This window comes from Salvelinus sp. IW2-2015, linkage group LG23 (genome assembly GCF_002910315.2).
Source record: "Salvelinus sp. IW2-2015 linkage group LG23, ASM291031v2, whole genome shotgun sequence".
NCBI classification, from domain to species: domain Eukaryota; kingdom Metazoa; phylum Chordata; class Actinopteri; order Salmoniformes; family Salmonidae; genus Salvelinus; species Salvelinus sp. IW2-2015.
Window position 1 is genome coordinate 49,422,294 of NC_036863.1, and position 24,416 is coordinate 49,446,709.

General features: G+C 44.2%; 1 protein-coding gene across 2 annotated transcripts in view; it reads right to left on the reverse strand.

Annotated features, from left to right (window-relative positions):
- Window positions 1-5,369: 5,369 nt before the first annotated feature.
- The window catches only part of LOC111950631 (segment polarity protein dishevelled homolog DVL-2-like), a 36,769-nt gene continuing 17,722 nt past the window's right edge, over window positions 5,370-24,416 (reverse strand). Inside the window, exons 7-15 of one of the 2 annotated variants that reach the window (XM_023968374.2) lie at window positions 23,405-23,474; window positions 23,058-23,197; window positions 22,897-22,973; window positions 17,303-17,370; window positions 16,872-17,039; window positions 16,327-16,458; window positions 10,859-11,035; window positions 10,249-10,473; window positions 5,370-8,891 (exon numbers count right to left, since the gene is read on the reverse strand). In XM_023968374.2, coding sequence (XP_023824142.1) covers window positions 8,335-8,891; window positions 10,249-10,473; window positions 10,859-11,035; window positions 16,327-16,458; window positions 16,872-17,039; window positions 17,303-17,370; window positions 22,897-22,973; window positions 23,058-23,197; window positions 23,405-23,474 — 1,614 coding nt within the window. In that variant the 3' untranslated portion in view covers window positions 5,370-8,334. Of the gene's footprint in view, window positions 8,892-10,248; window positions 10,474-10,858; window positions 11,036-16,326; window positions 16,459-16,871; window positions 17,064-17,302; window positions 17,371-22,896; window positions 22,974-23,057; window positions 23,198-23,404; window positions 23,475-24,416 lie in introns of both variants that reach the window. The other variant, XM_023968373.2, reaches the window with a different exon arrangement.

Genomic DNA, 24,416 nt, shown 5'->3' on the forward strand with positions numbered 1-24,416 from the left:
ACTACCTGTTGGCCTGCACTGACCTCTATTTCCCTAGGATCACCCATCATCATTGTAGTGGTTATTAATTTTGATAAATGCCTTATCTTTTGAATGGAAAATCAGTGGATTGTCTGTTTTATCCCATCTCTTTTTCCCAGCTTCCTTCATCATAGGCCCTAGATCTTTTGATGTAAATCCCTGATTTACTAGCAATGTAATGTGAGGGACAGAGTCAGAGACATTGAACCATTTTTGCACAAATTCAGATCCGTCTCCGTCCATCACATCCATTGCAGTTCCCTGCTTCCCAATGATCACATACTGAGACATAATTGGTGTTTTCCTGCCATTTGCCCCCATAACCCAGAGTTGTTCTAACAGGGGGTCCTGATGAGGGTCAAATTGCATTGTGCAGTGATATTCAGATTTTGCTCTAACTGCTTTAGGTATTTGGGCCTGCACAAATTTACCACATCTCCTTACAGTTCTGTCTACATCTGCCTCAATGCCTCCTAACCAATATATATTAGCTGTCTCACCTGCAGTCACCACTGGTAGTTGTATTCCTGTTCTTTCTATTATCACTCCTTCAGGAGAACATTTAATTTGTATGCCCATTTTGCATAGAGCATCTCTTCCCAGTAGATTAACTGGTGTTTGATCTGATACTAATATTGGAATTGTAGCTAATTTGTCATCAGCAGTCAGACGAACTGGAACAGTCATTGGAATTAACTGCGTATTTCCAGAGAATCCTATTGTTTTGGCATATTTTCCAGACATGGGGAAATGAGAGGCATAATTTGAACTCACACATGTGTAAGTGGCTCCAGTATCTATCATCATTGGTGTGCCTCTGTTCTCTATTTGATCCTGCAGCATAGGTTCTTGGTCAGCTCTTGTGGTTATTATTGGAAACTGACCCTCCCCTGTAGGATTATCTGGGCCTGCCTAGTATGCTTGATTAGGCCCTGACCATGGGTTCACAGGGCCCGAAGGCTGGTTTGGGCCGCCCCGCCATCCACCATTCGGATTCCAACCACTCTGGTTTTCAGTACCAGGTGGCTGCCTTGGGCTATTGTTTGTTGGTGGTTGCCTGTTATTTGTGTTTCCTCCAGTCCGATCCTGCCAAGGGTTTGTAGGGCAATCTTGTCTGGTGTGTCCTGATTGTTGGCATCCCCCTCGAGGGATCCTGGGTCCTTTCCCTTGATCGGGCTGTACATTTTTCTGTTGTCTTTTCCCACCATTCCAATTCTGGGGCTGTGTGTACACATTTACTACTGGCAGTGTGGTTGGCATTTGAGCCTGCCTGGGGTCGAGCAGTTGTGGCCCTCCTGGGGAGACAGCAGCCATTGTTCCCATCTCTGGCCCAGGGGTCGTTACTGGGGCCTGGACTTTCTTCTTCCCTTTGTTGGTTAGTTCATCCAGCTGCAACTGGGTCAGTCTCCTTTGAATGTCTTTTCCTTGTTCAATCTGTCTCTGTTCATCCTTCCTATGTTTTTCCACAGCATGAATCACATAGTCACAGAATTCTTTGTAGGGTTTTGAAGTAAGTCCCACCACATCCTCCAGCCAGCTTCTTACTGGCTGGGGCATGGCTTCTATCACTGAACTCCGGAACATTGTTGTTATTAGTTCGTTCCCCTCTGGATCTTGTTCTGTTTCCATCCTCCATCTTTTCAGTTGTCCATGTAGGTATGTGGCTGGGTTTTCTGTGGCCCCAATAGCTTCACCTCTCAGTGCTTTGGGGTCAACTTTCGTTGGGTATGCTGCTCTTAAAGCCTGCCAGATGGCTGGTCTAGGTCTGTTGAACATTAGTCCATCCATTATCACTTCCCCTTCTGTGCCATCGATGCCTCCGTCCTGCATGATCTCTCCCATTCTATGCACGCTCGTTACCCTTGCTAACAATGCCTTTATGTCACCCACTGCCAGTAATTTCCCCACTGTATGTTCTTCAAAGGTTCTGATCCACTTTCCAGCCCCCTCATGGAGATCTGGCAGGCGGACAACCAACCCCTCCAGGTCCTGCGTAGCCCATGGTATATAGTGTCCCTGAGTGCCTTTTATCAGGATTGGACACTGTTTCCTATAAAAGCCAGATTCTTTCTTTGACCCTCTTCTACGTGCCCTGGGATAGTTTTCTGCAGGCTCATTCCTCATGCCCTCATATGCATTGCGGGCCGAAGCCTCATGTTCTCTTTCTGGTCTTCTATTACTCTCCTCTAGTTCTAATTTTAGTCGTTCATATTCCTCTTATTTTTTGTTCCATTACTTGATTTTCTCCTTCTACTTTATTCCTATAGGATCTGTCGCTCTCTTCCTCTTCTTCTTCTGATTCACTGAGATTCTGTTCTGCTTGGTAGTCTGCTAATACTTTTAGGCCTTTCCTGAGGTTTTCTTCCTTTTTGTCTTTTGTTCTCTTGTATGTGGCTCTGATGACTCTCTTTCATCCGTTGCTGTTTCCATTGCTGCCAGGGCTTTTCTCAGGCCTCCATAGCAATTGAAACCGTCTTCTTCTGTTCTTGTGTGCTTCAGTCCTTTTCTTGTCTCTGTTGAGTGAGAGGGTGCACATGTTGCACCAGGTGTGACAACCTCTTCTCTTTCTTCCGTCATCTCTACTTCACCTTTTATTTCCATGTGTCCAATTATCATTGGAAATTGTCCATTGGAATAAGGTGGGGGGTTAGTCACCCACTTCTTTTCCTTTGTCATCCTTCTTCAGCATTTCTCTTGCTGTTTTCATGCTTTGTTACAAAGCAACACCTTCTTCTTTGAACATGTTTAATATTTCATTTTCTCTTTCTCGTTTATTTTTCCTTTTCTGTTTCTTGTCATTTGGTTTATGGTTCTTTATCAGAGTCTCCATTTCCATTTCCTCACACACAGGAGGAATGTGTGTCCCTACCACTGGCCATTTGGTGCTCAACTTTCTTGTGCGCTTTTCCCATTTTATAGACGTTTTTATTATTTCTTCTTTGCTTAGGGGGTGTCTAGCCTCTAAGATCTCTACTGGTGTTCCATTCATTTTATCAACTGTCTACTTTGTTATTTCAACTTTACTTAGTGTTTTTATCTGATACCTTTTCCTTTTCAGTTAGTTATTTATAATGTCTTATCTTAATTTATTTACTTTATCCCATCTTATTGTTACTTATTGCTTTATTCTTAATTTACTGTCTGTTCTCAGCGCCAGTACCTATTTCACTGAGTTTCTCCAGACCCCCCCCCTCTCTCTTGGTTTCTGTAACCTTATACCTCTGTCTTTCCTTCAGGCTATAATGACCCTGCGGGCTGTGCTGCTACAGAGCACTCAGTTGCCCACTGTTTCCTCCTGCCGTCCTTCACGGTGCTGTAATATCTCTGATAGGTATTATAGACTATACCACGGTGTTGTTCTCTTATGTACAGTGGGGAGAACAAGTATTTGATACACATGCCTATTTTGCAGGTTTTCCTACTTACAAAGCATGTAGAGGTCTGTAAATTTTTATCATAGGTACACTTCAACTGTGAGAGACAGAATCTAAAACAAAAATCCAGAAAATCACATTGTATGATTAAGTAATTAATTAGCATTTATTGCATGCCATAAGTATTTGATACATCAGAAAAGCAGAACTTAATATTTGGTACAGAAACCTTTGTTTGCAATTACAGAGATCATACGTTTCCTGTAGTTCTTGACCAGGTTTGCACACACTGCAGCAGGGATTTTGGCCCACTCCTCCATACAGACCTTCTCCAGATCCTTCAGGTTTCGGGGCTGTCGCTGTGCAATACGGACTTTCAGCTCCTCCAAAGATTTTCTATTGGGTTCAGGTCTGGAGACTGGCTAGGCCACTCCAGGACCTTGAGATGCTTCTTACGGAGCCCACTCCTTAGTTGCCCTGGCTGTGTGTTTCGGGTCGTTGTCATGCTGGAAGACCCAGCCACGACCCATCTTCAATGCTCTTACTGAGGGAAGGAGGTTGTTGCCAAGATCTCGCGATACATGGCCCATCCATCCTCCCCTCAAATACGGTGCAGTCGTCCTGTCCCCTTTGCAGAAAAGCATCCCCAAAGAATGATGTTTCCAACTCCATGCTTCACGGTTGGGATGGTGTTCTTGGGTTGTACTCATCCTTCTTCCTCCAAACATGGCAAGTGGAGTTTAGACCAAAAAGCTCTATTTTTGTCTCATCAGATACACATGACCTTCTCCCATTCCTCCCTCTGGATCATCCAGATGGTCAATTGGCAACTTCAGACGGGCCTGGACATGCGCTGGCTTGAGCAGGGGCACCTTGCGTGCGCTGCAGGATTTTAATCCATGACGGCGTAGTGTGTTACTAATGGTTTTCTTTGAGACTGTGGTCCAGCTCTCTTCAGGTCATTGACGAGGTCTCTGCCGTGTAGTTCTGGGCTGATCCCTCACCTTCCTCATGATCATTGATGCCCCACGAGGTGAGATCTTGCCATGGAGCCCCAGACGAGGGTGATTGACCGTCATCTTGAACTTCTTCCATTTTCTAATAATTGCCGCAACAGTTGTTGCCCTTCTCACCAAGCTGCTTGCCTATTGTCCTGTAGCCCATCCCAGCCTTGTGCATTTCTAAATTTATCCCTGATGTCCTTACACAGCTCTCTGGTCTTGGCCATTGTGGAGAGGTTGGAGTCTGTTTGAGTGTGTGGACAGGTGTCTTTTATACAGGTAACGAGTTCAAACAGGTGCAGTTAATACAGGTAATGAGTGGAGAACAGGAGGGCTTCTTAAAGAAAAACTAACAGGTCTGTGAGAGCTGGAATTCTTACTGGTTGGTAGGTGATCAAATACTTATGTCATGCAAATGAATTATTWAAAAATTATACAATGTGATTTTCTGGATTTTTGTGTGTACCTATGATAAGTGTACCTATGATAAAAATKACAGACATCTACATGCTTTGTAAGTAGGAAAACCTGCAAAATCGTCAGTGTATCAAATACTTGTTCTCCCCACTGTATGTCCTTGCTGCTTCAGTATAGCAGCTGCACCTATATATATTACATTATCACCCACAGTTCCCCCTTTGCTGCTCCAACAGCCTCCACTCTTCTGGGAAGGCTTTCCACTAGATGTTAGAACATTGCTGCAGGGACTTGCTTCCTTCCATTCAGCCACAAGAGCATTAGTGAGGTTGGGCACTGATGTTAGGTGATAAGGCCTGGCTTGCAGTTTGCATTCCAAGTAATACCAAAGGTTTTTGATGTTTAAGGTCAGGGCTCTGTGCAGGCCAGTCAAGTTCTTCCACACCGATCTTGACAAAACATTTCTATATGGACCTCGCTTTATGCACGGGGGCATTGTCAAGCTGAAAGARCCTTCCCCAAACTGTTGCCACAAAGTTGGAAGCACAAAATCATCTAGAATATCATTGTATATTGTAGCATTAAGATTTCCCTTCACTGGGGGATACATTTTTTTTTTTTTTTTTTTAATAATAAAAACTCTAGACCACCTTTACTTCACACACACTTACAAACMTCTCCCTCCTTTTGCCAAATTTGACCAGAATTCTATCCTCCTGATTCCTGCTTACAAGCAAAAACTAAAGCAGGAAGTACCAGTGACTCACTCAATATGGAAGTGGTCAGATGACACAGATGCTATGCTACAGGACTGGGGCCAAGCTTCCTGCCATCCAGGACCTCTATACCAGGCGATGTCTGAGGAAGGCCCTAAAAATTGCCAAAGACTCCAGCCACCCAAGTCATAGACTGTTCTCTCTACTACCGCACAGCAAGCGGTACCGAAGCGCCAAGTCTAGGCCYAAAAGGTTCCTTAACAGCTTCCACCCCCAAGCCATAAGACTGCTGAACAATTAATCAAATGGCCACCCCTGCTTTTATTTTTACACCGCTGCTACTCGCTGTTTATTATCTATACATTGTCACTTTTTACAAATTACYTCGACTAACCTGTACCCCCGCACATTGACTCTGTAGCTGTACCCCTTGTATATAGCCTAATTAATGGCATTTTCTTGTTACTTATTTTTTAATTCAATGTAGTTCATTRTAAATATTTCCTTGACTATTTCTTCAACTGCATTGTTGGTTAAGGGCTTGTAAGTAAGCWTTTCACAATAAGGTCTCCACCGGTTGTATTAGCCACATGTGACAAATACATTTGATTTGGGCCTGGCTCYCAAGTGGATGGACCTATGCCCTCCCAGGCCCACTCTTGGCTGCGCCCCTGCCCAGTCATGTGAAATCCATAGAGTAGGACCAAATTTATTTAGTTAAATTGACTGACTTCCTTACATGAACTACAACTGAGCAAAATCTTAAAATTGTTGCATGTTGTATTTATGTTCAGTATATAACCATGTTATTTTATTTTATTCAAGGACAGCGTCAAAAGCCAAATTAGGCTTCTTCTAAAAACAATTAAATAAGTGTCAATTTTTTTTTTTGCCACCATCATTGAAGTTCAGTTAAAAATTACAATTAAGGCTTATACACCAAATTATGTTATCTACAAATTAAGGGGAAAACACTTTAAATTTATTAGAGTTGTATTTAAACTATAATATCCTATGCCAATTCCCCCTTACTAGCTCGGACTTTGCTACTTTGAGGAAAAATGTACTTACTATGACTGATATGTGGTTGTTCCACCTCGCTATCTTAAGATAAATGCACTAACTAAGTCTCTCTGGATAAGAGTGTCCGCTAAATGACTAAATTGTACAAATGTAAAAGTGACAAACAAGCAAATATGACAATGCATTACTGACTGTGCCATACTAAGAAACATAACTATTCTCTTCATCAAGCACCTTTTAATACAATTATAGAAATGTATACATAAAAATGTGTATGTCACTCAGTTAAAAAACTAAATGTGGGTTGGAGTGTGAGATCAGAGCTATATCAACTATTTTGTATTTGCTTCTTTTTCAATTCTTTGTAGCCTGGTTAAACCAGACTGAATGCAGCACTCAAAACAATGGCGAGAGCATAGCATTCAGTCTGGTTTAACCAGGCTACATCCTTTGACCCTCACCAACTGCTATCGCAAATACTTCAGTCTGTCGGTTTGTACCAGCTTCCATCTCCCAGTCATCCACCCAGTGTTTGAAGTGAACTGAAATAGGTGCTGGTATGGTAGTCATTTTGGGTGCCAGTACTCATATATTTAAGCCAATATAACACTGGCCAGTACTAAAGCAGTACAGTAATCAGTACCTGTGTGTACCGGCCCAATTCACACACTGCATCAAGCCGACTGACCAGTAAGGCGCAAATCACAACAGAATCAGGGGGCTCACCAGTTACTGCAGAGGACAGGAGGCCTCCACAATACCTGGGCCCTTATTCAATCAATCATATCAGAGTCCTGTCAAATCATAATGAATATGGTTATATGGACGGGGGCACCTGATCCTAGATCAGCCTACCTACTTGCTTTGTGAATACAGGACCTGAGCGTGAGTGCATGCAAACACAAACCCGACAACAGAGCTTCTCATTAAAAAAACATTCCTACTGCTGGTTATCAGTAGATCAAATGTGAATGCATGCATGAATTCATCCATTTCAATTAACAGATACATGATGTATACAACACTTTYCTTCTCCAGCTGGTAGTGTTTTAGTACCATATTCCAAGAACACCACAGCAATTAACCTCCTAAGTAGGCTATAGTAGTACTATGCTCCATATCACTATGAGTGAAAACATGTTTAGAAACATGATCACAGCTATGTAACAGTGGTCGTAATTGCGTGGCACATTGAATTATGTACAATTACTTGAAGTGAAATGTATTCCGTTTTCACATTGTAAATATTGACATAATAATGACCTATGTTCCTGTCTGAACAACAGAGAAATATAGGTATTCCTATTACCCTTGATGAAGCTCAATTTAAGGTTTTTATTAGGTGAATCCTGAGCTGACAGGAATTACTCATCTTTGCTTACTCTAGATGTTTGCCAGCTTGTAAGATAAGGCAGAGATAGGTAAACATCTAGAGGTAACTGATTCCAGTCAGATGAGGAGACACCTAATAAAACCWTGGTTAACCAATGACATCACAAAGAGAGACAATGGTCTGGGCTGGGTTTAGGCTCATAAAGCTTTCCAAGARTTCAAATGAATCAAGGCAACTCGTGAATGTTGCTGGTACCGCTCTAAAGTTTCTTTATGCTGCAGCGTGCATCCTTCTGATTCTGGACACCAACTTCCCCATATACAGCCTCTGAGTCAGTCCCAGAGGGGCACTACTTTTGACCAGGGCTCATTGGACTCAGGTCAAAAGTAGTGCACTATGTAGGGAATTAGGTGCCATTTGGGACTCAACCCTCTGTAGTGTCTCCACTCCTACATGACGTCCACAAAGAACTCACTGGGATTTCCCATGGCAAGGTGGAAGGACTGGCGCGAGGCGGTGAGCTCTGGGGGCACAGAGCCCAGGTCACGGGTTGGGGGTGCCCCTGGAGGTCCCCCGGGGATGGTGCCAGGGGGCAGGCCCGGCATCGAGGGCCCTGTCTGCCCCAGGCCCTGGAGGGTGTGTGGGTGCACGTGAGGGTGATGGGGGTGCTGGGGGACCATCATAAGCATCATGGGGTTGTATGAAAGGGGGATGCCCTGTGGGAATTGGAGGTGTGGAGGGGGTGCGCGGTGGTGTGAGCGCTGGCTGACGTGGCTATAGTGGCTGTGTTCACTGGGGGTGGCCGAGCCTCCGTGTTCCCCCCTCCTCAGGCTGCTCCGTACAGAATACTCTGATTCGCTGCCGCTTCCTGAGCGAGAGTCCCTGCCTCCGTCTCCGCCTACCGGTGACTTCTCATCCCGGCCGCTAGTACTGCCCACCCCTCCTCCGCCTTTCCCTCCCCTCCGTCTCTCTCCCTCGCTCCGGGTGGAGCCACTGCTCCGGCTCCCTGGGTGAGAGAAGACAGGACAATGTGAAAACAGGCACCCCAGAAAAGCTGAGTACATTCTAATATCACAGTCTAACCAGARTCATACAGAGGCTATCTATAGCTCTGATTCAAACTAGACATTTTTTAACCCTTGCATAACCCTACAATCTTCAAGTTTCTGAGTATGGCCTGTCAGGAAAACACTCTGAAATCTTTAATTATTCATCCATAACACGTATTAATTACACTGAACAAAAATATAAACACAACATGTAAAGTGTTGGTCCCATGTTTCATGAGCTGAAATAAAATATAAAATACAGTTTCCATACGCACAAAAATATTATTTCTCTCAAATTGAGCACAAATTAGTTTACATCCSTGTTAGTAASCATTTCTCCTTTGCCAAGATAATCCATCCACCTGACAGGTGTGGCATATCAAGACGTTGATTAAACAGCATGATCATTACACAGGTGCACCTTGTACTGGGGACAAAAGGCCACTAAAATGTGCATTTTGTCACAACACAATGCCACGGATGTCTCAAGTTGAGGGAGCGTGCAACTGGCATGCTGACTGCAAGAATGTCCACCAGAGCTGTTGCCAGAGAATTTGATGTTCATTTCTCTACCATAAGCCACCTTCATCATTATTTTAGAGAATTTTACAGTACGTCCAACAGGCCTCACAACCGCAGACCATGTGTATGGCACCGTGTGGGAGAGCGGTTTGCTGATGTCAACGTATGGTGGCAGTGGGGATATGGTATTGGCAGGCACAAGCTACGGACAATGAACACAATTGCATTTTATCAATGGCAATTTGAATGCACAGAGGCCTATTGTTGTGACATTCATCCGCTCATCACCTCATGTTTCAGCATGATAATGCAAGGCACCATGCCGCAAGGATCTGTACACAATTCCTGGAAGCTGAAAATGTCCCAGTTCTTACATCTACTGCATACTCAACAGACATGTCACCAATTGAGCCTGTTTGGGATGCTCTGGATCGATGTGTACAACAGCGTGTTCCAGTGCCCGCCTATATCCAGCAACTTTGCACAGCCATTGAAGAGTGGAACAACATTCCTCAGGCCACAATCAGCCTGATCAACTCTACGCGAAGCAGATGTGTCGTGCTGAATGAGGCAAATGGTGGTCACATCAGATACTGACTGGTTCTCTGATCCACGCTCCTACATTTTTAAAAAGGTATCGGTGTCCAACAGATGCATATCTGTATTCCCAGTCATGTGAAATAAATAGATATGGCCAAATGAATTTACATATATGAACTGTAACTCAGTAAAATCTTTGAAATTATTGCATGTTACATTTATATTTTTGTTCAGTATACATACACCCCTCACCCTCGCTATGTTGGCTCCCCGTGCTGCCTGGCGCGTAGCTGTAGCTGGAAAGCTCGTGGTAGGGGGGCGGCTGGCTGGAGTAGGGGTTGGATGTGTACTGGTAGGAAGGGAACGTGTGCATCAGGGGCCAGGGTGTGGCCCCCGGGAGGGGCAGGGGGGCCAGGGTGTCCTGGTCTGAGGCCCCACTAGAACCGTCGTTGTCATTCAGGGAGAGGTTTGCCATGTCTGGGAGAGGAAGAATCGAGTAATGGTACAGTTATAATCAGGGATGTATGATGCATCATTTGACCTTCATTTTCAATACAAATACATAGGACATTTTACCAGAGCGCTCACAAAATAAAACAGCAAAAAGTCCATGGCAAATATACATATTTACAACAAACAGCAACRAAACTGTAAAGCTAATGTAGCACAGCAGGCACAGCAACATCTTAAGGCTCGAGGGCCACATCGGGATTTCGAAATTCAAAGGAGTGCCGCACAGATTGACAATTTTTTTATCCAAAATAATCATAATACAGGGATGGCCACCTGTTGCCCATCTCTGTAGTACAGTAAAACAGGCCTATGGGCAATTAGCCACGAAGGCTTGTGCTGTTTTACTCACAGTTCTCACAGTCGCTGAAGTCACCGAAGATGTAGTAGCATTGCTCTGAGAAGGTGATCTTGTTGACYGTGTGGCGGATGAAGCCAGCTTTCAGCAGGTTACTGGCATACTTCCTGGCTTCACGACGGTCCTGGAAGCCCTCAATGTGTTGGTAGAGCCACTCCACCACATCAGAACCTGCCAATCAATCATCCATTAGAACCCCACACTAGAACCCCCCGATGTGTTGGTACAGGCACTCCACCACATTAGAACCTGCCAATCAATCATTTGAACCCCACACTAGAACCTCCCGATGTGTTGGTAGAGCACTCCACACATCGAACTGCAATCAATTCTTCACTAGACCCCCGATGTGTTGGTAGACCACTCCACCACATCAGAACCTGCCAATCATCACATCATTAGAACCCACACTAGAACCCCCCGAGTGTTGGTAGAGGCCACTACACAGAACCTGCCAATCAATCATTCATTAAACCCACACTAGAACCCCGATGTGTTGGTAGAGCCATTCAACACATCAGAACCTGCCAATCAATCATCCATTAGAACCCCACACTAGAACCCCGACGTGTTGGTAAGCCACTCCCATAACCTGCCAATCAATCATCTTAGAACCCCCAAGTGTTTGAGAGCCACTCCACCACATAACCTGCAATCAATCATTCACTAAGAACCCCCGATGTTTTGGTAGAGGCACTCCACTAATCAGAACCTGCCAATCAATCATCATTAGAACCCCACCTATGATCTACTGTAGGGTTTAATATTTTCCTGTAAATCTACCAATTTTCTTTGCGAGAAAATTGCAAACATCCCGATAACATCCTGGTATTCCCGTTCAAACCGGAAATGCTATTTGAAAACGTAATAAATACCAGTCCAAAAAATTGACATGACTATACCACTGTAAATGGAGAAATGTGGACAGGAATCCAATGGTTTATTAAAGCAAATAAGGCCGGGGGGTGTTGTATATGGCCAATATACGACGGCTAAAGGCTGTTCTCAAACCACCCAGTTTATAATATTGTATTTGTCAAACTTTATCAACTCAGGTTCTGTTAAGTGAAATTGTAAAGTAGTTATTTGTACTTATTATGAATCCCATTAGCTGTCTCTTCCTGGGGTCCGGCAAAATGCAGTTATACAATTTTAAAAACATTACAATACATTCATTACAGAATCACAACAAATTCACAACACACAAAAGTGTGTGTATGTTATCATGTGTTGTGTATGCAGGCGCACTTGCCTGTTTTTTTACTTCACAGTCCCCGTTGTTCCATAAGGTGTATTTTTACCCGCTTTTTAAATCTGATTCTACTGCTTGCATCAGTTACCTGATGTGGAATAGAGTTCCATGTAGTCATGGCTCTATGTAGTACTGTGCACCTCCCATAGTCTGTTCTGGACTTAGTCTGTGAAGAGACCTCTGGTGGCATGTCTTGTGGGGTATGCATGGGTGTCCCGAGTATTTTAAAACAGACAGCTCGGTACCTTCAGCTTGTCAACACCTCTTACAAAAACAAGTAATGATGAAGTCAATCTCTCGTCCACTTTGAGCCATGAGAGATTGACATGCATGTCATTAATGTTAGCTCTCCGTGTACTTTTAAGGGCCAGCCGTGCGGCCCTGTTCTGAGCCAACTGCAATTTCCCCAAGTCCCTCTTTGTGGCACCTGACGACATGACTGAACAGTAGTCCAGGTGCGACAACTAGGGCCTGTCGGACCTGCCTTGTTGATAGTGTGGTTAAGGAAGAGCAGCGCTTTATTATGGATAGACTTCTCCCCATCTTAGCTACTGTTGTATCAATATGTTTTGACCATGACAGTTTACAATCCCGAGTTACTCCAAGCAGTTTAGTCACCTCAACTTGCTGTATTTCCACATTATTCATTACGATATGTAGTTGAGGTTTAGGGTTTTGGGATTGATTTGTCCCAAATACAATGCTTTTATTTTTGGAAATATTTAGGACTAACTTATTCCTTGCTACCCATTCCCGAAACTAACTGCAGCTCTTTGTTAAGTGTTGCATTCATTTCAGTCGCTGTAGTAGCTGACGTGTATAGTGTTGAGTCATCTGCATACAGACACACTGGCCTTACTCAAAGCCAGTGGCATGTCGTTAGTAAAAGCCAGCCGCACCAACGTGTCGGAGGAAACACCGTACACCTGGTCAGTGTGCACTGCGCCCGGCCCGCCACAGGAGTCGCTAGTGCGCGATGAGACAAGGATATCCCTGCTAGGCCAAGCCCTCCCGAACCCGGGCGACGCTGGGCCAATTGTGCGTCGCCCCATGGACCTCCCGGTCGCGGATGGCTGCGACAGAGCCCGGGCTCCAACCCAGAGTCTCTGGTGGCACATCTTAGACCACTGCGCCACCAGGGAGGCCTGGCTTGTCATTGTTGATTTCACCTCTTCCACGCTGACTTCATGGAATTCAAAAGTACAATTCTTGTCTTTCATAATTTGGTCAGATATACTTGGATGTGTAGTGTCAGCGTTTGTTGCTGGCGTATCATCCCTACGTTTAAATTAGCCATCATTCAATGAATGATGGAATGATTTCCCCAAAACAATGTCCTTTAAGGTGCTCTAAAGCTTTTTACTATCATTCATCTTTGTTTCATAGTATAGTTTCTCTATTTATTTAGCTTATTCACGATTTCTTAATTTGCAGTAAGTTTGCCAATCAGTTGGGCTGCCAGACTTATTTGCCATGCATCATCCCTCTCAACCATACAATTTTTCAATTCTTCATCAATCCAACAGGACTTAAAATCATTTTCTTAATGGGTGCGTGCTTATTAGTAATAAGCAATGTGTCAAGTCTGGTTGCTCCGCATTACACACCACAGACCAGCAAATATCCTTTACATCAGCAACATATGAATCACTACAAAACGTATTGTATGACCTCTTATTCACTATATTAGGCCCAGCCAGTTTAAAAGGGACACGTTGTGATTGTGGTAATGACGCCCTATATCTACTTCCCCAGAGTCAGATGAACTCATGGATACCATTTGTACAGTGGCGTGCCGTGGGCCTGGGGCCTTCAGTGAGGTCCTACACAGTCCCACCCGAATTAATCCACCTCTTATTACCATCATTATGATGCCATGGCTCTAGACACTATACATTTAGACAGAAACGGAGTATAACCAGGCGTTGCGTCACCTTGAAATTGACAAATTTACATTTTTGGGTAAACAGGGTTTACCCAAAAACATGACACAATCAATGAGTCTTTTCAATATTTCCCTATTTTTCTTCACCTTTTCATTGTGCAGCTCCGTTGCCCTGCGCGCTTGTTCGTTGAGCTGTAGATCCACTCGGGTGTCCCCAAAAGTTTTCAAAAGCACCATTGCTTGTAAGTGCCCAGCCGTACTTTGGTGTCTCGTTGCTGCCTTGGTTAGACAACTCAAGTTTGCAAAGCCAGTGTGGCTCCAAACACCAAATCGATCACTTGCAAATAATAGGCATTCCCAGCAGTACAGTTTGCAGTGCTTCTCTGAGCCTGTGAGCCATTGATAGCGCTCGTAGTTGGAACTTTGAAAGTGGCGAACGAACCCCTTTCCCGCCTGTGACAGGCTTTGTAGCGTCGGGCGACCTTACCTTACAATGTCTAACTTTTCTTGAAAAGTTCGTCTTGGGAATGGCGTTATAATTATATCCTCGACCAAATCGATATCTTCTCCTCCTTCCGCCATTGTGGGTTGAAAAAACAGCTTAGTAGTACGCAATTTAATTTGTTTATCAAATTCAGTTTCCTATTTCTGAGGTTCTGCATAGACCTGCCCATAGGACCTGCCTCTCAATATTGGTAATCCAATCAAAAGACGTGCACGCACTACGCCTGCTAGCTGGCTCCAGCAGGCGTACAATAGCCAACTCTAAAGCTGATTGGTTGACACTAAATTTTCATTTCCATTCCCTTTAAGCTACAAGCGCCCGCACTGTTGATTCTGAAGGCCTGAGGGCAGATTTTAGACCCCTGGCAACACATGATGGCTGAATATGATTGGATAAAAGATCTAACATAAAGACCAGCCCTCCAAATCTCAACCTGGGGCTGGAAGCAGTGCAACCAAGAGGAAAGCTATGAAATGAAGAGTATAATTCTTACTCTGGGGAATAATTTAATACATATTTGTGGGAAAATATATTTAAAAAAAAAGTATATTCTGATGATTAGGCCAGCAGAGAAGGCCTTGCTGGCCCTGACGGCCCACCACTGCATTTGTATGTCTCTGCATGCAGTTTGAAGGAAGTTGCTAACTAGCGCTAGCGCAACTGCTAAGTACGGTTAGTACAATGACTGGAAGTCTATGGTATCTGCTAGCCGTGCACTCGCTTTTGTTATTTTCACATCATGGAACAATGTTGCAAATATCTATTTCCTAGAGGCACGGTTGTAATCACAATATACCAGTCATTTTGTGACCAGTGAGTAGCTGCAGTTCMTATTTTGAGCTTCTACCAGTGCCAAAAAGAGATTTGTGAATGTGAGATGAGACTGCCTTCAGTAAACTGCGTCATGAGTAGCCTACACATGAGACAGCAATTTATAGAAGTCATGCAAGTAAGTGATGTTTTCTATTGACATKATGTTGAGTAAGCTAAATACGGCAGGCTGCTAGAATTGTGATGACTGGTCTAATGTAGGCTATGAATGACGCCAGAGAGTTTGCCAGCAGCATACCTCCCTGCATCCCACTGCTGGCTTGCCTCAAACTAAGCAGGGTCGGTCCTAGTCGGTCCCTGAATGGGAGACCAGATCATGTTGGAAGTGGTGTTGGGGGGCAAGTAGGAGGCACTCTTTCCTAAACAAATATCCCAATACCCCATGGCARTGATTGGGGACATTGCCCTGTGTAGGGTGCCGTCTTTCAGATGGGACGTTWCACGGGTGCCCCGACTCTGTGGTCACTAAAGATCCCATGGCACTTATTGTAAGAGTAGGGGTGTTAACCCTGGTGTCCTGGCTAAATTTCCTATCTGGCCCTCATACCACCATGGCCACCTAATCGCCCTCAGCTTCCAATTGGCTTATTCATTCCCCCACCTCCCCTRTAACTATTCCCCAGGTCGTTTCTGTAAACGAGAATGTGTTCTCATTCAACTTACCTAGTAAAATAAGTTAAAGAAAAGTTGATATGTCCGGTTCATGCATGCAGCTATTTGCACGTGCACATGTTGTATTTTTTAGTGAGGCATAAATGTTTAATATTATTGGTYCACRGGACCTGTCAATATTTTTCTTGGGAAACTGGAAGGTRCTTGGTTGGGAAGTCCTGGGATACCGGTCATCGGTATTATTATTATTTCTATATTTTTCATTAAACCCTAATACTAGTTATAACTTTTCAACGATATAACCTTTCTTTCCAAATCCAAAAGCACCCTAGAAGTTGGCTATACAGCACAAACAGATCTGGAAGCAGTTCTCTCACCAAGGAAGGCGTTGGGGATGGTGATCTTGAGCCACATCCTGTCCCGGACCTCCAGACCAGACTCTGGGGAGGCCATGGCCTTAGCCACCGACGCCATGTCAGAGTGCAGGGACAGGTTGAAGTCATCAAACCCTGGAGAGAGAGATGAGAGGAGGGTAAGATTAAGAGAAACAGACTGTCAAAAAAATCTATTCATTATCAACTAAGGTAGACAGAACACTTGAGAGAGAAGAGAGAACTTAAAATAGCGTTTCCCAAACTCGGTCCTCACGTCCCCAAGGGGATGCACATGTAGTTTTTTGCCCTAACACTATACAGCTAGTTCAAATGATCAAAGCTTGATTAGTTCACTATTGGAATCAGCTGAGTAGTGCTAGGGCAAAAACCAAAATGTGTACCCCTTGGGGGCCCAGGACCGAGTTTGGGAAACCCTGACTGAAATCTTCAACAGAGATCAATGAGCAAAATGACAAAACTTGAGACTTGCAAGAGAAAGAGACACGAGAAGACTCAAACATAGTGTACTAAATAAAAGCAAACCTTACCTTTGTGGGCCAGAGACAGGCAGAGGGACTCACGCTCTGTCTCGGTCACCGAGGAGTTGGAGGTGATGGTGCTGAGAGAGGAGCTGCCGGGGTAGGGAGGGTAGGCCCCTGTCATGGCCACAGAATGGCTCACCCACACAGCCGGGTCTATGGGCCGGATCGGCTCATCTGGAAGAACAATGGGGGTGTACACTATGAGGAGGGGTTGTAGTCTCCTCTACCATTGGGTGGATTTCTCAGCCGAGGCTCTTTTCGCAGTTAGTCTTTGCTCGATTTCTCGCGTCCTCCCTCTCCTCGTTCTCAAAACGAGAAGGTCAGAGGGGAAGGGACTTTGGATCTTCGACCTCGAGTGTGTTGTGAGGAAAGAGGATGCAAGRAATCAAGGAAAGAGGAACTGAGAAAGAGCCTAGGAGATATAACAGGTTACTCACTGCGTGGGAGGGTAAAGTAGCCCTGGGGTGAAGGGTCCCAGCATTTAGCTACTGTCAGGATAATAGGTCTGGGTGAAGAGAGAAAAGGAGAGAGAAAGAGAGAGACATCGAGATAATCTTTATTTTTTTCTCTTTTGTTTTAGGGGGTAGATCGGCTTTAATATTGCAGATGGATTGTAGCTTCCATCAATGTTGGTGGAGTGGTGGAGTGCTTCAGAGATGGGAGAACCTTCCAGAAGGACAACCATCTCAACAGTGGAACTCTAGAGCTCTGTCAGAGTGACCATAGGGTTCTTGGTCACCTCCCTGAACAGGCCCTTCTCCGATTGCTCAGTTTGGCCGGGCAGCCAGCTCTGGGAAGTCTTGGTGGTTCCAAACTTCTTCCATTTAAGAATGGAGGCCAGTGTTCTTGGGGACCTTCAATGCTGCAGACATTTTTTAGTACCCTTCCTCAGATCTGTGCCTCGACACAATCCTGTCTCAGAGCTCTACGGACAATTCCTTCGACCTCATGGCTTGGTTTTTGCTTTGACATGCACTGTCAACTGTGGGACCTTATATAGACAGGTGTGTGCCTTTCCAAATCATGTCCAATCAAATTGAATGTACCACAGGTGGACTCCAATCAAGTTGTAGAACATCTCAAGGATGATCAATGGAAACAAGATGCACCTAAGTGCATAGCAAAGGGTCTGAATACTTGTATGTATGTATGTATGTATGTATGTATGTATGTATGTTATGTATTATGTATGTATGTATGTATGTATGTATGTATGTATGTATGTATGTATGTATGTATGCACACAGCTCTTTTAAATACATTTTCCATTATTGGAAAGTATATTTTACATTAGTTATCTTGTTGTTTTTTAATGCCACCCTTCAGCTCCACTCACCCTCTCCATCGACTCTTTAACACCATCCATATTGGATTTCTATTTGCCATATATTTTTCAACTTTGCTGTGATGTTTCACCAAAAGTTGTGAACCTTTCTATTCTCAGTTTCTGCAGATTAACTTAAATGTTTTTGCTAAATGTATTGATAATTATCTTTGTAGAAGGAGCAGAAGGCATGCACACATACAGTTGAAATCGAAGGTGTTACCTTAGCCAAATACAATTAAACTCAGTTTCACATAATTCCTGAATTTAATCCTAGTAAGAATTCCCTGTTTAGGTCAGTTAGGATGACCACTTTATTTAAAGAATGTGAAATATCAGAAAATATAGATATAGTACAGTGGGTCAGAAGTTTACATACACACAATTAGTATTTGGTTAGCATTGCTTTAAATTGTTTAACTTGGGTCAAACGTTTTTGGGCAGCCTTCACAAGCTTCCCACAATAAGTTGGGTGAATTTTCTGGTTTTTTCTAAGTCAGGGCTTTGTGATGGCCACTCCAATACCTTTGACTTTGTTGTCCTTAAGCTGTTATTGCACAACTTTGGAAGTATTCTTGGGGTCATTGTCCATTTGGAAAACCCATTTGCAACCAAGCTTTAACTTCTGACTGATGTCTTGAGATGTTGCTTCACATAATCCAATCCATTTTTCCTGCCTCACGACGCCACCTATTTTGTGAAGTGCAACCAGTCCCTCCTGCCAGCAAAGCACCCCCACAACATGATGCTGCTACCCCCTCGTGATTCACAGTTGGGATGGGTGTTCTTCGGCTTGCAAGCTCCCCTTTTTCCTCCAAACATAAAGATGGTCATTATGGCCAAACAGTTTCTAATTTTTTTGTTTCATCAGACCAGACGACATTTCTCAAAAAAGTAGCGTACTCTTTAATTCCCCAAGTAACGATCTTTTATCCCCAAAACGTAGTCTTGACATTTTTTTATTATTAGGCGGTTTTGGAGCCGTGGCTTTCTTTGTACGCTTCAGCCCGTTTAGAAAATGCTCCCAAGGATGAACCGGACTTGGAGGTCTTTTCTGAGGTTCTTGGCCTCCTTCACGTCACACCGCCAAAACTTAGCCTAGTAAAACTGACCATCCTACCCGATCGCTCGACTTCAAGCGATGTCATCTACAAAATAGCTTCCATACTTCTCTAAGCAAACTGGATGCAGTCTATCAGTGCCATCCGTTTTGTTACCAAAGCCCCTTATACCACCCACCACTGCGACCTGTATGCTCTAGTCGGCTGGCCCTCGCTACATATTCATTGCCAGACCCACTGGCTCCAGGACATCTACAAGTCTATGCTAGGTAAAGCGCCGCCTTATCTCAGCTCACTGGTCACGATAACAACACCCAACCGTAGCACGTGCACCAGCAGGTATCTCTCACGGGTCATCCCCAAAGCCAACACATCTTTGGCCACCTTTCCTCCCAATTCTCTGCTGCCAGTGACTGGAATACATTGCACAAAATCGTTGAAGCTGGAGACTTATATTTCCCTCACTAACTTTAAACATCAGCTATCTGAGCAAATCAAATAAAATTGTATTTGTCACATACACATGGTTAGCAGATGTTAATGCGAGTGTAGCGAAATGTTTGTGCTTCTAGTTCCGACCATGCAGTAATATCTAACGAGTAATCTAACAATCTCACAACAACTGCCTTTTACACACAAGTGTAAAGGAATGAAGAAGAATATGTACATAAAAATATATGAATGAGTGATGGCCGAAAGGCATAGGCAAGATGCAGTAGATGGTATAGAGTACAGTATATACATATGAGATGAGTAATGTAGGGTATGTAAACATTAGTGGCATTGTTTAAAGTGGCTAGTGATACATTTATTACATACATTTTGTTCATTATTAAAGTGGCTAGAGTTGAGTCAGTATGTTGGCAGCAGCCACTCAATGTTAGTGATGGCTGTTTAACAGTCTGATGGCTTTGAGATTGAAAAACAGCTTCTGTCTCCCCACTTTGATGCACCTATACTGACCTCGCCTTCTGGATGATAGCAGGGTGAACAGGCAGTGGCTCTGGTGGTTGTTGTCCTTTTTGGCTTTCCTGTGACATCGGTTGGTGTAGGTGTCCTGGAGGGCAGGTAGTTTGCCCTCTGTGATGCGTTGTGGAGACCTCACTACCCTCTGGAGAGCCTTACGGTTATGGGCGGAGCAGTTGCCATACCAGGCGGTGTGACAGCCAGACAGGATGCTCTCGATTGTGCATCTGTATAAATTTGTGAGTGCTTTTGGTGACAAGCCGAATTTCTTCAGCCTCCTGAGTTTGAAGAGGCGCTACTGCGCCGCCTTCACCACGCTGTCCGTGTGGGTGGACCATTTCAGTTTGTCGTGATGTGTACGCAGAGGAACTTTCACTACTGTCCCACTACTTCCACCTTCACTACTGTCCCGTCGATGTGGATAGGGGGCTGCTCTCTCTGCTGTTTCCTGAAGACCACGATCATCTCTTTTTTTTTGTTGACGTTGAGTGAGAGGTTATTTTCCTGACACCACACTCCGAGGGCCCTCACCTCCTCCCTGTAGGCCGTTTCGTCGTTCTTGGTAATCAAGCCTACCACTGTAGCGTCGTCTGCAAACTTGATGATTGAGTTGGAGGCGTGCATGGCCACGCAGTCGTGGGTGAACAGGGAGTACAGGAGAGGGCTGAGAAACGCACCCTTGTGGGGGCCCCAGTGTTGAGGATCAGCGGGGTGGAGATTGTTATTTCCTACTCTCACCACTGGGGGCTGCCCGTCAGGAAGTCAGGACCGCAGTTGAGCAGGGCGGGGTCGCGACCAGGGTCTCGAGCTAAATTGACGAGTTTGGAAGGTAACTATGGTGTTTAATGCTGAGCTGTTAGTCGATGACACAGCATGTCTTACATGGTATTCCTCTTGTCCAGTATGGTTAGGGAGTGTGCAGTGTGATTGCCGTCGTCTGTGGACCTATTGGGAGTGGGTCTAGGGTGTCAGGTAGGGTGGAAGGTTGATATGGTAGCTTGACTAGTCTTCAAGCATTTCATGATGACGGAAGTGAGTGCTACGGGGGGGTAGTTCCGTTTAGCTCAGTTACCTTAGCTTTCTTGGGAACAGGAACAATGGTGGCCCTCTTGAAGCATGTGGGAACAGCAGACTGGGATAAAGATTGATTGAATATGTCCGTAAACACACCAGCCAGCTGGTCTGCACATGCTCTGAGGACGTGGTCGGGGATGCCGTCTGGGCCTGCAGCCTTGTGAGGGTTAACACGTTTAAATGTTTTACTCACGTTGGCCGCAGTGAAGGAGAGCCCGCAGGTTTTGGTAGCGGGCCGTGTCAGTGGCACTGTATTGTCCTCAAAGCGAGCAAAGAAGTTGTTTAGTCTGTCTGGGAGCAAGACATCATGGTCTGCGACGGGGCTGGTTTTTCTTTTGTTGTCCGTGATTGACTGTAGACCCTGCCACATACCTCTCGTGTCTGAGCCATTGAATTGCAATTCCACCGTGTCTCTATAAAAGCAGTGGTTCGCGCTTTCAGTTTTGCGCGAATGCTGCCATCATTCCACGGTTTCTGGTTGGGGAAGGTTTTAATAGACGCTGTGGGTACAACAACACCAATGCACTCGCTAATAAACTTGCTCACCGAATCAGCACATTCATCAATGTTGTTGTTCGACGTAATGCGGAACATATCCCAGTCCACGTGATCGAAGCAATCTTGAAGCGTGGAATCCGATTTGTCAGACCAGCGTTGAACAGATCTGAGCGCGGGTGCTTCCTGTTTTAGTTTCTGTCTATAGGCTGGGAGCAACAAAATAGTCGTGGTCAGCTTTTCCGAAAGGAGAGCAGCTAACCACTCGCTGCAGCTGTACACAGTCCATCTGTAAATAGCCTACCCAATCTACCTACCTCATTCCCATATTGTTTTTAAATTTACTTTTCTGCTCTTTCGCACACCAGTATCACTACTTGCACATCATCTGCTCATCTATCACTCCAGTGTTAATGTGCTAAATTGAAATTACTTCACTACTATGGCCTATTTATTGCCTTACCTCACGCCATTTGCACACACTGTATATAGAATTATTTTTTTCTATTGTTATTGACTGTACGCTTGTTTATTCCAGGTGTAACTCTGTTGTTGTTTGTGTCGCATTGCTTTGCTTTATCTTGGCCAGGTCGCAGTTGAAAATGAGAACTTGTTCTCAACTGGCCTACCTGGTTAATAAAGGTGAAATAAAAAAAATGGCCTGATTTCTTTTGATTTTCCCATGATGTCATGCAAAGAGGCACTGAGTTTCAAGGTAGGCCTTGAAATACATCCACAGGTACACCTCCAATTGACTCAAATKATGTCAATTAGCCTATCAGAAGCTTCTAAAGCCATGACATCMTTTTCTGGAATTTTCCAAGCTGTTTAAAGGCACAGTCAACTTAGTAAACTTCTGACACACTGCAATTGTGATACAGTGTATAATAAGTGAAATAATCTGTCTGTAAACAATTGTTGGGAAAATGACTTGTGTCATGCACACAGTAGATGTCCTAACCGACTTGCCAAAACTATAGTTTGTTAACAAGAAATTTGTGGAGTGGTTGAAAAACTAGTTTTAATGAATAAGTGTACGTAAACTTCCGACTTCAACTGTAGACCAAGACACAGACCGAAAGTTTGTGCATACAGGAAAGAGATGCCTTACCCAGGTTTATGTACAATCTCTCTCAGCACACGGACAGCATCGTCATTACTCATGTTCTCAAAGTTGATGTCGTTCACCTGAGACGAAGCAACATGAGAGGATAGACCTTAAACAAAGAGCTTTCCAGCTCTAAGAGACACAACTTATTGTATGCGTGTCACCTGCAGCAGCATGTCTCCTGGTTCGATCCGCCCATCAGCAGCCACAGCACCTCCCTTCATAATGGAGCCGATGTAGATACCCCCGTCGCCCCTCTCGTTGCTCTGACCCACGATACTGATGCCCAAGAAGTTGTATTTATCTGCACGGGGGAAACCATACACATACAGTACAGCAGCTAACAGATAGTCTTTTTATCCTATTCCATTTCAGATAAGAAAAACTAAACCTTACAGATAAGCTAGCACGTGAGYCTGATGTAGAGATAAGGCAATGGAAGAGCGTGAGGTGATAGAGKAGTGAGAAGAAAGAAGCGAAAAGGAGGGGAGCAATTGAAGGGGGCACTCACCCATGTTGAGAGTAACAGTGATGATGTTAAGGGACATGGTGGAGTCTGTCACACTGCTGAACGAAGACGCCTGAAACGCAGCAAAACAAAAACACGTACTATTACATCACATACACCGAGCATACAACATTTTAAGGACACCTGCTCGTTCCATGACAGAYTGACCAGGTGAAAGCTATGATCCCTTAATGATGTCACTTGTTAAATCCACTTCAATCAGTGTAGWTGAAGAGGAGGAGACGGGTTAAATAAATATTTTTAAGCCTTGAGACAATGAGAAATTTTTTGGCCTTTTGTATGTGTGCTGTAGTCAGAGGGTGAATGGACAAGATAAAACAATTTAAATGCATTTGAACAGGGTATGGTAGTAGGTGCTAGGCGCACCGGTTTATGTCAAACTGCAGTGCTGCTGTTTTTTTTCACACGCAACAGTTTCCCGTGTGTATCAAGAATGTCCTTTGGGTGGTGGACCATTCAGTCAACTTGAACTGGGGAAGCATTGGAGCCAACATGGGCCAGCATCACTGTGAAAGCTGTCGACACAAATTTTGTCAGCTGGTAATTGTCATGCAAATAACTGCTGGTGTCACGGTAACTGACCGGTAATTATTATAAAGGGGTCTCCACACATGCAAGCTGCTGATGAAAGGTCCACATTTTAATAGTCAAAAGTCTAATAAATCCATTTAATAGCCTGTACACCATCAACACCTGTTTGTGTGAAATCTGGTATGTATTGTAAGTGTTTTTAAAATGTACAGTACCAGTCAAAAGTTGACACCCTACTCATTCAGGTTTTTCTTTATTTCGACTATTTTCTACATTGTAGGAATAATAGGTGAAGATCAGTTTGTTGTGACAAGGTAGGGGTGGTATACTGAAGACAGCCTATTTGGTAAAACAGACCAAGTCCATATTATGGCAAGAACAGCTCAAATAAGCAAAGAGAAATGACAGTGCATCATTAAGACATGAAGGTCAGTCATGGTGAACATTTCATAATACGTTGAAA